At 38.9% G+C, this 14085-nt stretch overlaps 1 protein-coding gene across 2 annotated transcripts; it reads left to right on the top strand.

The window, feature by feature from the left end:
* Positions 1–5994: 5994 nt before the first annotated feature.
* Positions 5995–12976, top strand: LOC148034820 (uncharacterized). 2 transcript variants are annotated; one of them, XM_087679794.1, is made up of 9 exons: positions 5995–6318; positions 6750–6828; positions 6952–7014; positions 7114–7229; positions 7490–9356; positions 9480–9715; positions 11571–11607; positions 11744–11820; positions 11921–12976. In XM_087679794.1, the coding sequence occupies exons 4-9, from the start codon at positions 7129–7131 to the stop codon at positions 12561–12563; spliced, it is 2961 nt and encodes a 986-aa protein (XP_087535920.1). In that variant the 5' UTR covers positions 5995–6318; positions 6750–6828; positions 6952–7014; positions 7114–7128; the 3' UTR covers positions 12564–12976. The 2 variants fall into 2 exon arrangements, with proteins under 2 accessions (XP_087535920.1, XP_087535921.1); XM_087679795.1 differs by having other exon boundaries at positions 6743–6828.
* Positions 12977–14085: the final 1109 nt, after the last annotated feature.

Here is a 14085-nt window from a genome sequence, read left to right as displayed (position 1 = left end):
TCTAATCATGATTTCAGATTTTGCAATAATTTTTGGACTACTTTGTTTGCTAATTTGGGTACTAAGATTGATCTCATCTGCATTTCATCCTGAAACCAAAGGACAAACAAAAGCTACTAACAGTACAATTCTAGATCTTTTGCATGCATACAAAATTTCAAAACCACAAACATGAGATACACACTTGCATCTACTTCAATTTGCATACAATAATACACCACACACAGCTACACATAAAGCACCTTTTGAAATCATTTATGGGCATAGATTGCATACATCTATTACATCATTGTCAAACAAAGTTAAAGACGTTGATGATATTGCCAATATGCATGCTACTATTTTTGCCAAAGTCAAAGACATGATTGCGAAAGCCCAACAATCATACACTAAACAAGCTAATAAGAAAAGAAAAGCCATGAGTTTCAATGTTGATGAGTATGTTTGGTTATGCATTAAAAAGAGAATATTGCAAAGTGTTGAGAAACACCTTGTTGTTAAATTAGCACCTAGATTTTATGGACCTTTCAAAATAATTCACAAGATCAATAACAATGCATTCAAATTAGAACTACCCTAACATTGTAAAATCCATAATACTTTTCATATCAGTATACTACGACCTTTTAGAGGCCAATTACTTGTCCACCCTGTCTATGAAAACCCTTCTTTGTTAGAAGAAGGAACTGAAATACTACTTTATGACCACTAGAACTGGCTGTAGATATTCTAGATATTTGGTTAAGTTTAAAAATCATCATGTTGAAGAAGCCCAATGGATGCACGCTCGTGACCTAAGTACTTACCCCTCATTGCTCGCTCCACATTGAGCTAATAGCAATTGAGGACAATCGCTATCCCACCTCGAGGGTATGATGCTAGGAGGCATATTCCATGGTGGATTCCATGAGGTTTTTGAGGCGGATTCCGTAAAACTAGAGGCATATTCCATCAGTGGATTTTGTAAAGCTATATGTATTTATCGAGGCTCGTACACAAGGTGGATTCCTTGTGAGAGAAGTTGATAGGGATGCCTATCCTTTTCGGGCGTCATATTAATTTAATGTGCATGTGGGTGATTCCACAAAATACATATTTAAATTAATGGATATTTATGAGTTTAGAATGCACTTGTATTTAATGAAGGTTAGGATAGAGTTCAAACCTATTTATTTATTTTGTAGCTGAAGACTGCTAGGTATTCACTTTTGTGGATTTTATCTTATTATTGTGAATGCTTTAGTTGATGTGTAGAGTAGGCAGCGGTGGTGTTGGGAAGCACGGGCGATGGCGTATATTCAGATTATCTAGAAGAATTATTATATTTTATGGATGTGCATCTTATCACTAAAGGCATGGCATTAATATTTACTTAGGCACACTTATTTATTAAAGCGCTGGACAAACATTTATTATTTTGTATGTGCATAGACGCTTAATTTTAAATATTTCATTATTGGACATTGTATTTGGGCACAACCCGACTTTTCAGACGCCCAAACGCTTTACTCTTTATTTGGGCAAAAGCAAACACAAAAGCCAAAAGTATGTTAACTGTAAATTGGGTTATTTTTTAGCTTTGAGATTAATAAATTTATAAATGCATGCCTTGTGAAGCACTTACACAAGGCATGGGGGGAGATTGTACCCAATTTGTCTTTTTGTCTCATGTTGTGCAAACCTCTCTTCTTGTTTATGAGCTTTTGTAGATACTTTTGTTCTTGGAGACCTTTCAATGTTCACTACACGCGCATATAGCATCTGATTTGCGCACCAGAATCAAAGCTTCATTAAAACTGACTTCTTTCTCTCTGAAATGGTGAGAATTGTTTGCATGGAAGTAACCATGTTATCATTCAATCGCATGCCGTTTTGGATGATGCCATCAAGGATGATTTCATTTCACAAGTCTACATGGACATCCTTTTAGTGCAAAACATGGCCGAGCTATTACTGGCATCATGAAACAAAGATGTACTACATTGCTAATTCCATAGCCAAGACTGATGCTAATGCTTTCATTTACTCAACTAAATATCTTAACCCTATTGATATTGGAGGTGGATTTCCCCCCCTTGTTTGATACTTTAAATACCTGCGTTATAATCTTGAGAAATCTTAATCTTGCAATGGGTTTGTATAATTGTACTAGGTTGGTGTGCATGCAATTCCATGGAAAAGTATTACAAGTTATATTATTAGAACATTATTGGTGACAGTATTTTTATTCCCAAAATTACATTTTTTCCTATGTTAACAGGTCTTCTATTCCGAGAAGAAGACAGTTTCCCATTTGATTAGCATTTGTTATGACTATCAACAAGTCTTAAGGCCAAACTTTGAGTTACATGGGCCTCTACCTAAGGACTCTAGTCTTCTCCCATTAATAATTATATGTTGCATCCTCACAAGTAAAGTCTCTTGATTCAATCAAAGTTTTGCTATCAGATAAGAGTGTCATATCCTTTTCCACTATAAATATTTTGTACTAGGAGGTTTTGCAGAGATCAATATAATTTAGTGCCACCATTTTATCTTATGTTTGAAAAGTTTATTTTTGGTCATGATTTTAACTCACTTTTCTATTGGAGTGTTTAAGTCTTCCATTTGGGAACTGCTTGCTACTATGCATATCTCCACGGTGTAAATTTTGTTCCATCCAATAATGGGTGTTGGTCATAATTTCACTTTTTCTATTTTTTATACAAAAGTGTTTGAATTTTGTGTTTTCAATAGGTCTGCACATAAATTTGGCTAGTGAACAATCCGCTATCCCAAATGCCATAATGAAATTTCTACATTTAGTGCTTGCTATCTCTCCCAGTAATATGAATATGCGTGACTTGAGGGAAGATGTAAGATGATACGTTGGTGAAAGTTGCTTGTTTTGTGTCACTCTAGGGGTGGGTTATGGAGAATTCGACCATCCTCATTGCCCTCTTTTAAATACTTCAATTGGCCATAGTGTGAGAAACTTATTTATGTACGTGTGTGGATATCATGGTACTTAAATGTTTTATATGGATTATTGCATTTAGATTTACTCTACTTTTGTTGTATTTCATCATAGGAAGAAGCTTCAAATCAAGAAAATGTAGGGATGTCATAGATATTCTATGGTAATGGTATATAATTCTAGGTCTCTTGATTTTTAGTGATGAGGTTGTTGGTGTGAAGAAAGTGGGCACATCATGTAAGTTTCAAAAGAAAGAAAGCCAAAGGCAAACTCATGTTGCCACCCTCAAGTGTTTGAGAACCTTGCTTCAAACTTAGCAAAGAAAGATCAAACCTATCCAAGAAGCATCTCAAGACATCTAACAAGCATCCCAACATCAATGCATGGGTATATGAGCATAAGTGAAGCTCAAACAAGTCTTTATTTTTTAGAGCAAATGTCGATCATGCAAAATGAAGTTTTGTCTTTGAAAACATCTATTAATAGGTTCAATGGTTTATTGACGTAGATAGGTTGATGTCTCCTATTGTGGTGCAAAGTAAACTTCATTGCACTCATGTTTGTAATTTAAAATAACAACCTAATTGGGCCTTTGGGATTCTTGCATTGAGATATTTTATTGGAATCTTCATTATTTTCATAATTTAGAGTAAATAGATTTTTATTTTGCACAAGACCATTATTTTAAGTTTCCTTGCTTTGATATTGTTTGCAATCATTTGTGCTCTATAATAGCCTCATTTTGACCAATTTGTAAAGCTTGGTCTTTTGTGTTTCCTATGATAAAATGTACTTCCTAATGGATTTAATGTACATTAACTTTTGATTTTCCAATCTACAATGCTTTCTCTTTTACATCTATTCAAAATATTCCAAGTCTTTATTGTTTTTCGAGTTTTAGATGTCTACCCCCACCTATGGATATTATCATGCTTCGACAAGCTAGTTCTGCTTACAAGAGCACTTCACATCCCTTCTATCATATGCCATTATGTGGAAAAGCCTTGCTCACGTTGTTTAGTAGCTTTCCAGATATTTGGATCCTTTGGTACATGCTTTTGTGGAGGTGTAGTATGGGACATATGCTTCTATGTTTTAGCCCCCTTGGACGCATTCTTTGTCCAAAAATCACACGCTTGGAGGATCTCTTACTTCTTTGAGTATCAAAAGTTCTTTGATCTATCATGCCTAGTTAGGGTGCACCAATTGTGTCTAGGTCTGATCATGTCCTCATGTGGCATAAAGGCTTGTGTATCATCTTCAAATGTTGGTGAGTTTTATTGTTATTGTTTAAAATTTAAAGGTCAATTACTTCTTCTAACCTTTTATCTTGCTATGAAATGTTTCATGTGTCTTTTCAGTAGAAGAAAGATTGCTAAGACGAGTGGCAACTCAAATAAACATTCCAACCATTTAGGTAGAAGAAATGTTGTGAAGATGAGCGATAGCTCAAATAAACATTTCAACCATTCACATGGGAGATACATCACTACTCAGATGCATATTGTTGTTGAGCCACCATTGTTCTAACAAAATAGGTTTATGAAAAAGGAAGTATAAAAAAAAAAGATTAGTTGCCCTACACATTTGTAGTGTTTTCCTTCCAATGCTTTTCTTCCTAGACTATTTAACACTGCACTGCTTTTGTTCTGTCATTCAACTTTTAATGATTCCATTTTAAGTATTTTATCTCATTCTCAAGTACATTGTAAATCTTGGAATGTTTATTGTTATGGTTTAAACCATTTTAGTCTATCAAATTTACATTTGATGACTTGACTTGTCTAATTTTACACATTGCATATATGCCTTATTTTTGTTTTCTATATATTTCATTACGGTTCCTTTCTAACTAACATTTTGTTGGATCTAACAAAATAAGTGTTGTGATATAGATGTCAATATTTTGGTAAAACCAAGGTTATGAAATATAAGCAAATACATGATTTCTCTTTTGCACATTATTTATTGTTGATATTGTTAGAGCCTTTCTTATTTGATACTTTTTTAGGACATCGTTATAGAAAATACAAATTGAAATATAATAAATTGTGTTGCTTTAATGATAATCATTACTTGATAAGAGCACACACATTCGCGTGCGCTCATGCACTCACACACATAGACACTTCACACATTCAATATCTCATAAGTAAATGCATTATTGCATGTATGTTGACATGTGTGGTCTGCTATACTGCGAAAGTGTATATGATTAATTACATGCTTGTGTGAATAATTTCAACAAATAACCTTTTCATGTTCATGGAAATTTATATATTTTGCTCAATGGGCACAGAGTGCATTGTTCATTGCTTGTGAATCATGTTATTTGTAATTCTTTTGTGAGCAAAGGAAAGCGACCGCCACTTCCCTTTGCTCACAAAAATACAAAGTGAATGATGTGAAGCCTCGTGAACTTTGCAAGTTTGCAAATCACATTCATGCTTAGTCGACAACACTAGCTAGGCTAGTATTGCTAGTCACGCCAGCTAGTATTGATGATGAGAAGTATTTGCAATACCTCCTAGAGATGCATTTTAAAAGGAAATCTCAACACCAATTACTCATTGGCTTTATATTAGCTCTTCAACATGATTTCAAAGATTAATTTTTCTATATCCTCTCCTCTCTCCAAAGAGCTCAGAAGGTAAGAGTTCAAAAAGTCCTTCATTATAGGGAGTTTAAGCATGTAATATTAGTTAGTTACTCAATGGCTTTACATTGAGCATTTTATGAAGACACGATCCTTTGGTGTCTCTCTCCTTGTATCTTCTCTGCAAAACTCATGAGGTGAGACTTTTAAAACCTCTTTTTTTTTTGCCACATTGAAATTAACATGTGAACAAGTTAATCATTGGCTTTAGTTTACATCCCTCTCTTGCAAGCTCATAATCTTTGATTGATTCTCTCTCTCCCCTTTAAATACCTCATTTTTTGCCACAAGTGAATGTAAAAACGTCAACAAAGTTAATCATTGGCTTTACTTTACATCTCTCTTTTGTAAGCTCATAATCTTTGGTTCTCTCTCTCTCTCTCTCTCCCCCAAAAGGGATAGGTTTATTACTAACTCATACCTGCTCAGTCATCCCTTAGGGTGTCTCTCCTCCCTCCCTTACGGACCTCCGTCCGCCATAGCTAGGGTTTGCGCTGGCTTTCCTCTCTCCTACCGTCAGCATAGGGCTTGCCATTGACCACCTCGCCCTCTTTTGCTTCCGTCGCGGGTCTTGTTACCATTCCGGATCTTGTCCTTCACCTGCCTCATCGTATAGTTCGGTGGCTCTTATTTACTCCCGCGACGAGGAAGGTACAAGGATATTCGTTAATCTCTTCCGCTTCTGTTGATCTGCTCTCCTGACCAGGTAAGTCTCGACATGTCCGTCCCATCTTTTTCTTTCTGCCTGAGACCGTGCCAACTCACGCAAACGGGCGTTTGATTTAAAATACCTCTTAGCTTCATCTACGGAGAGCATGGATTGTAGTTAAATTCTTCCAAAATTCGATTGCTCTGCAAAACATGTATCTAGATGGACGCAAATGAGGCTACGCTAGTGGTAAGCCAAGACCTACAACAATCTGCAGAACCGTTGACTGTTCAACCATGAGGAGTAATGCATTCTAGTTGTTTCACAGATAACGCAGAGAGTTTGACAGTGTTGGATGTGTGAGCTTGCTAGGACCTGTACGATTCTAATTATCTTAGGCGAATGTCTCAACTTGATTTCTATCTCAGAAGAATAGCTAATTAGCTAAGTCAATGCTAGTTAACTGTTGGTTTTCTTGAAGCTTGCAGATGCTGTTTTGCGTGATCAATTGACAAATTACCATCAATCAAAATTTTGAGCAGGCTGCTCAACTTCTACACGGTCAAGGTAGCCCTATCAGAAAAAATTCACTTATTTAACATGCACATTCAAAGTATCTCTTAAGTTCAATTACGTTGCTTTAGTAAGGCTTTAAAGCATATGGTCTCATTGTTTTTTTTTTTGTTTCAGCAACTGTAGTGATCAAACTTGTATCCGTAAGAAACATCAAATTTTAAGCTTTAGCATATCAAGGTGGTATCTGGTTTCCAGTTTGCATGATTTTGTAAACTTATAAGACAACCATTTGAATATGCATACAGCTCTTACACTGCATTTTTTGGCATGCTCCAGACAAGGACAAACGCCATGTCAAAGAAAAAATCATTTTCAGGCTCAACAATGACATTAAGAGATTTTCATGGGGGCTCCATCCCATCGGATTTACCTCTTCCATCTGCCCCTGGAATGTAAGCGAATACAAATCAAAGCTTTTGGATGGTTATAACAGATAGACTTAGCAAGCAAAGCAAACTTTCTACGAGTAAAGCTGCAGCCATTCACTGTTTCTAGTCTTATCTATAGTCAGCTCAATGCGAGTTGATATGTTTGATAGTGTCTTCTAGAATGGATTGTCTGGGTTTTGTGTGCTGCACATTACTGTGTGTGCAACTGCAGAGTTTAGCTTTAAACGATCGTTGCTTCAATTTGAACTGGGCTTAATTTGCAGGACTGTAGAGCGGAATAGCCATGACAGACCAAGCTCTGGAGGTCGGATCAACAGAGGGTATGGTAGTGAAAGAGGTGGCTTTTTAAGGCAGGGTTCTACAAATCTGGCCCGGTCATATGAGGATAAAGCTTTTTACTTTCCTAATCCTGCTAACATTGGAAGGAACTATGATGAAGATGAACGGAAGCCTGTGGATAGTCACAGTCGGCGGAGTCAAGGTGTTGATTCTTATGAGGAACACATGTTTACTCAGAGACAGACTGGATTTGACAGGCCTCCTGATCGGTACACCTTGGAAAGTAGGGGTAGTTTCAGCTCTAAGTATTTGGATGTTGGCACAGATGGCCTTGCACATGAAGATTTTGGTCTGATTCCTGTTGGTAATCCCACAAAGCTGCAGTCTCAAGAATATCACCAACCCTCACCGGTTACTGCTGCTTATGCTCAGGAGCAATCACAAAGCTATACAGCACATGAACAGCCTGTTTATCAGCCGCCTCAGTCTGTTAGGCCTGGTTATCAGCACAGTGACCTGGCATCATCTTGGAGGATGAATAATGCACAGCAGCCAGGTGGCACAGGATCAGTGGTTGGCTCAGGATCAGGTGTACAGAATGTATGGACAGCTCGCAGAGATGGGGATTTGAACAGAATAGTTTCTTCAGACTTCAGTGGTAATGATGCAATGGGGAGTGGACGAGTTCCGACTGTGGCCTCAAGGATTGCACAAGCAAGTGCATTGGAAAAAGTCTCATCAGGAAGATGGAACTCTCGCGTTCCATATTCTCCGATTGACCAGCCACAGGAACAGATGAGTGAGTATTCCCAACTTCAAGGACATTCTTATGGAGGACGAGGGGGAAATGTAGGGGGAGATTTAGCTGGTGACACTGCTCATGTTAGATATTCAGCAGAATTAAGTCCTGCAGTGTATGGTGATGGCACAAGAAGTGGTTATAATGAATATGGTAGAGCTGGTTACTCTGAACCTTTGAGAAGCTTTGATGCTGAACAAGGGATGTTTCAGGACAGGAGAGAACAGTATGGAGAAAGCAGGTATCAAGAGTCTGGCAGGCTTGGTACGAGTGATTCTCAGCTAGGAAAGTATGCTGAAGACAATGCTGCCCTGAGCTATGGTGACATTGGTTGGAGGGGAAGCACGGGACAAAAAGATATCAATAGAACTGTTGTAGCAGAAAGTGTTTCCTATGTGGAGTCAGGCCATAGGGATATGAGAGATTCAGGCAAGTTTGGTGGCCATGAGGCTGGTTCATATCCTGAGCCTGGCAATTTCTCACAAATGAATTCTGGTTGGATCGGGCAGGCATCCCCGAGTGCAGGAGATTATGGAAATGGGAGAGTTGGGGATGGCAGTAGAGGTGTTCCTGATTCTGCTAGACGAGTGTACAACATGGCTGAGCGGGCTGTGGACCCTGACTCGGGGTTGAATTCATACTCCCACAATGATGTTTTGTACCATTCCGAAGGGCATAAGGGTAGTCAGAGCTTTATTACGCATACCTTGCATGGTAATGAAGATCTTGGTCAGCATCCACATGGTTACACTACTAGGGAGCATTTGACACGTGAAGCTCCCAAAAGCTCATATGTGTCAGATACATCTAAGGGTTTGTATGCAAATGAGAGGAACAAAGGTCCTGTTATGGAGTTTGATCGTGGCCTACCTGCTGATGGTGGAAGGCTGCTGACTCCTCGTGTTATCCGTAGCGGCTCAACTGTTCATGAAGCTGGTGGGGCTGCAAGCATGACGCCCTTGGAATCGGAAGGCAAGAGTGAGAGGCCAAAGCTTAAGCTACTTCCTCGATCAAAGCCCTTGGACATCGAGTCTCCAAATGGGTTTATTCAGGTTAGTGATATATGATGTCGTGTACACATTAGTGGAAATAACTGTTCAACTAAAAAACAGTTAAGTTTGATGGTGCAAGATTGACAGTATTTTTACCTATCATTCAATTTTATATGCTGTTAGGAGGGCTCTGGTGCAGTGCAAGGTGATCTTGAGTATACTCAGTCTATTAGTACAAGTCATTCTGAACTTCCGTCAGGCATTTCTTCTGCAACTGCGGCTGCTAATGTAAGCCTGAACTCAAGGCCTAATGATGTCGGAGAGGAGCACACTTTACAAAGTGAGAGGCCAAAACTCAATCTAAAACCACGATCTCAAGCTGTAGATATCACACCAGATAGTGGATCTGTCAAGGAAAGGTAAACTATGACTTTCTGGATACTCACACCTTGTCATCATTGATGGTCCTCATGGGTCATCTTGTTAAGCTTGTAGTAGTTTGGGCAGCATACAAGATTTGTGATTTGTCACATCAGTCAAAAAGTATTATTTGATTAGAAGGTCAATGCTTTTTTAGTTTCCTCCTGCTAGAGATTGTATATGTAAATGAAATGTAAAATGTGACTTCCCAGATTACTTTGCTTAGGAATCACACACCTTTCTAGTGTTGATGGTCTACATGATTTTCTTTCTCATAAGGATTTGATCAGCTTAGGAAGAATGTCACAACTCTGTTTTGTCATCTAGTCAAAATTATTGTCTGATTAGAAGGTCAATGCTTCCTTGTCCTGCTCTTCTGAATTAAAGCTCACACATCTACAGATTGTGTGAAAGCAAATTAAATGTACCATGACTAAGTTGTTTCTTTTGTTAGAGGAAACGCTGCAGATGTGTTGTAGCAATGAAAAAAAAAAGGTCTACCACCCCTGGGTATTTTCATCCATTTCTTGGTTGAAGTTGGATGTTGCTTTAATGCTTTCAAGGAAGTTGTGACACAAAGCATTGGAAAATTAGAAATTTAAATGTATGTTCCGGTAGGCCATTTCTTCTAGGAACAAGACCAAGGTAGTATATAAGTTGACTTCATTGACAATAAACCACAAGAAAAATAGGTAAAATTCTTCTAGGAGCAAGAAGTTGGTAGTATATACATTGGCTTCATTGACAACAAAACACAAGAAAATTAGGTGAATTGAGAATGGTCTGATTATAGATTGCCCAAGAAATTTCAGCTTAGGATCAGGTTCATTTAGGTCCGGATATTCTGGATGTGTGCTCACTTTCTAGCTACGGCATAAATTATTATGATTTATATAGCATTTTTGTGGAGGTGAATCATTGAGTGGTGCACGATTTAAATTATGACTGTGAATTTGCTTCTAAACTGCAATGTGGAAAAGCTGATGCATGATGCTTATGGTCCTCAGGCTGCAGTCGAAGGCTTGAGCTGTGAGCTCTGCATTGTCTGCATCTTGTTTATGGTTACAACTGACAGGCAATCATTATTCAAAAAGGTTGTCAATTAATCTCACAAGTTTCAACCTGCCTGCACACACAAAGTTAGAGAAAACTCCAGCCTCTATCCTCCAAACTGATGCTTTCTTGCCAGTAGGCAGGCCTGACCAGTAGTATTTAAATGTCCAACCCGAGTTGGCCAGGTCACTGTAGCTTTCAGGCTGCTCTGAGGCATGCAGATGAGGTGTCTTATGGATGGTTATAGATGGTGTTCTTGTTTCCACAGTAATGACATGTGATTGCATAGATTGCCACTTGGAGTGACTCTGGAGTGTGTGTACCTCGCAAATCTAGCTTTCCATTAGGCTGAGTTACTTTTGATGTCTAGCCGCCAATTTTAACCAACCAATGAAAAAGGCTTGTCAGGTCTATAATGATCTCATCACTAGAGAAGGCTGCAGCCTAGTTAAATAATTGAGGGGCTTGTTAGTCATTAGTGATCACATGACCAGATAGGGTGCTGGTTTGTCGATTATGTCTGGTCATCTCTACCTTACCTCATTTTCATATGATTGGATTATTATGAATTTCATAATTGCACTGTTGCTAACACTTACCTGAACAGGCTTTTGTGGAGGAATGTGTATCACATCATTTAGGGTTATTAGAATAATGAGAGAGAGATGTGCATTAGCATTCCAGTCAGGAAGTTTGTTTCTCATTATTAACAGAATGCTTATATTAGCTGGGTTGCGAAGTTTTCCAACCATTGTTGCAAGTCTTGAAACATCTCAAATATGTATTCACTGATCCGTGCAGGATGTCTGTCTTTGGTGGTGCTCGACCTCGTGAACTGGTATGATATATTTTGCATGGTTTTGCAGTGTTTTGGATTAGTACAGCATAAAGGTCTCCAGGTAGTTTAACAGAAGTTGTGCTTAAATTTTATCAAGACTATGACTGAGGTTTTCTACTTTATGAAATTATGGCAGGTTCTGAAGGAGCGGGGTGTAGATGAGTCTCTAATTGTTGGGGTTGAAAATGTAGCCAGTCCTGGTGCATTTATTAGGTGGCCGCTGGTTTTTATTCTTCATTGCTTGCAGGTACTAGTTTTCTCAGTGCTTCAAAATTCTTCTGTTTTAACCAAGTCTTGTGGGGTTATTTTGCAGTGGGCAGCGTCCAAACAGTGGAGGAACTCGTGTGAGTGGAGAGCACGAGTATAGAATTGAAAAACAAGACAGGGTTGAAGAGCGTAAAGTTGATGGAAGGCGCTTGGAGTCCCACGACAGTGCAAGCGGCAGGCAGCTGGGGAGGTATGATAGTGCTCGTTTAGAGCGCAATGAAAGTCGTGGAAGAAAAGAAGGATGGTTTGATTCTGACAAAAAAGAGGAGAAAAGAGGTTCAGATTCTCGTATAGTTCAAGATAGACGGGAGTCAGACAGACCAGATGTGGACAAGCAAGATAGCTGGAGGCGTCAGAATGATTCTCCAACACCTGGTTTGCAGAGTCCTCTTCCAGGTGGTGCTGGAGAACTCTCCTCTCGAGGGTCGGGTCGTATTGGCATTGCATCAGCAGCAGAACTCGCTCAAGCATTTTCTCGGTCAACTTCTTTAGGTTCAGGAACATCACGAGGATATCTCAGTCAGGGATCCCCATTACCTCGAACTCCTGGATCTAGTTCTTATGAATCCTCGGGAAGATCTGCACAAGATGCACCATTCTCCCGTCTGACAGAGGTTCTTTCTCCTGCTCCAAGAGATGTCTACGTGTCAGGTGGTCAAGGTGGCTCCCGACGCATGAATGCTTATTGAGGAATGCACGTTAGATTTATTTGGTCTGGTTTTGATGTTTATTTTGCATGCACATCATGATTTCTTTTCTGTCCTCCAAAAGATTCGATAATGTCAGAAATAACTCAATTGAATGTTGAAGTGGTGTAGCTAGTTTTGCATGTGGAGGAATAGGTTTGCATTACTATCCATATGCCACATATGCCGTTATACTGGATCTAAGCACTGTTGTCCAGCCTGATGTTGCTAGTGGACGAACTCCCTAGTGTGGATGTGGATGATTACTGGAGTGATGCATTGAATGTTGTTGGTTATAAACTGGCACATGGTAACCATTCTTTAAGGATTGCAGTTGTCATGACTCGCATTCAAAATGGTTGCGATTTTCAGTTTATGGAATTATCATCTATTTTCTAATCTTCAAGGAACATTGAAAGTCTTTTATTTGTGGAAGTTGTATTCTTCTGTTGATTTGATATCACCATCAAGGAGTGGGCTTTCATATCTGTGAGTTTATTCCGAATTAACACAATGGGGATGTGATCTCTGCCTAAGCAAGGGTCAAATAATCAAGGGAATAGCACGGTGTGTTATATATGATAGAGGATGTCAGCGATGATCTATCTGCCCTCAGAAAGTAGGGATTTGGGAGAGGAAGTTGGGAAGGATAGAACAGTGTACCTCATGAAGATTAGTAGTCAGATGACTTTTAAAGTGCTATAAGTTTCCTGAAAGGGAATGGATATCTGGCACACCTGGTTGCTAACAGGGTCCAGGATTTGGCAGAGGCATAGAGGGGGTGGAGAAGTAGGAAGAAAATATTGGCAAAGTAATGTCAGTTGGGCAATCTTTTCTGGTGGGGAATGTGGACAGGTGGGAGCATGTTGGCTGAAAGTTCCCATCATGGCCGACAATTGTCTCATCACCTCAGAGCGTATGAGTGCAAAAAACTTGTCTTAGTAGTTGCAATGAGGTAGTAGTTGATTGTTGTTGGTGAGTAGTGGCAGATCAGTAATATTCCGATTTGTGAGGGTTGGCTTGGAAGGCACATGATCAGTTGTAGTCTATGCTCAGGCTTTCTGGCTTCGTTGTGTATAATGATTTTGCACTTTCTGTTGTACTCAAACACTGTTTTACTCAAAATGATTCAAATTCATACAAATCTTTTGCTCTTTAGATTGTTTTTTGGGAACCCTCTCCATTTTATTTTGTGACTATGGTAAGACACTGACATGGATGGAAAAAATAGGATGCTATTAGAGTTGATCGAGGTGGTCATCGACTCTAATAGTGTGAACACCGCTACAAGATTTTTGTTGCAATTTATTAACAGTCAAATCATTGCTGCATTCTTTTTGATGATGAGATTTTCCTTTGGCCTGCTTTCCCCCCTCCATTTCCTCCATGTTATTACTAGCATGTTTCCTAACCGAGCCCTTGTTTGTTTTGAAGCATTGTGATTGTTGTATGGCTGACACCTTTATTTCTACCATGCATCACAATTGCCCTACATGGATGAACACGTGCACATAGAAATGTGCAA

Source organism: Lygodium microphyllum, chromosome 6 (assembly GCF_053477565.2).
Source record: "Lygodium microphyllum isolate KBCC chromosome 6, Lygodium_microphyllum_v1.1.10, whole genome shotgun sequence".
NCBI lineage: Eukaryota > Viridiplantae > Streptophyta > Polypodiopsida > Schizaeales > Lygodiaceae > Lygodium > Lygodium microphyllum.
Note: the sequence above shows the minus strand (reverse complement) of the source record. Positions and strands in the feature narration are given on the sequence as shown.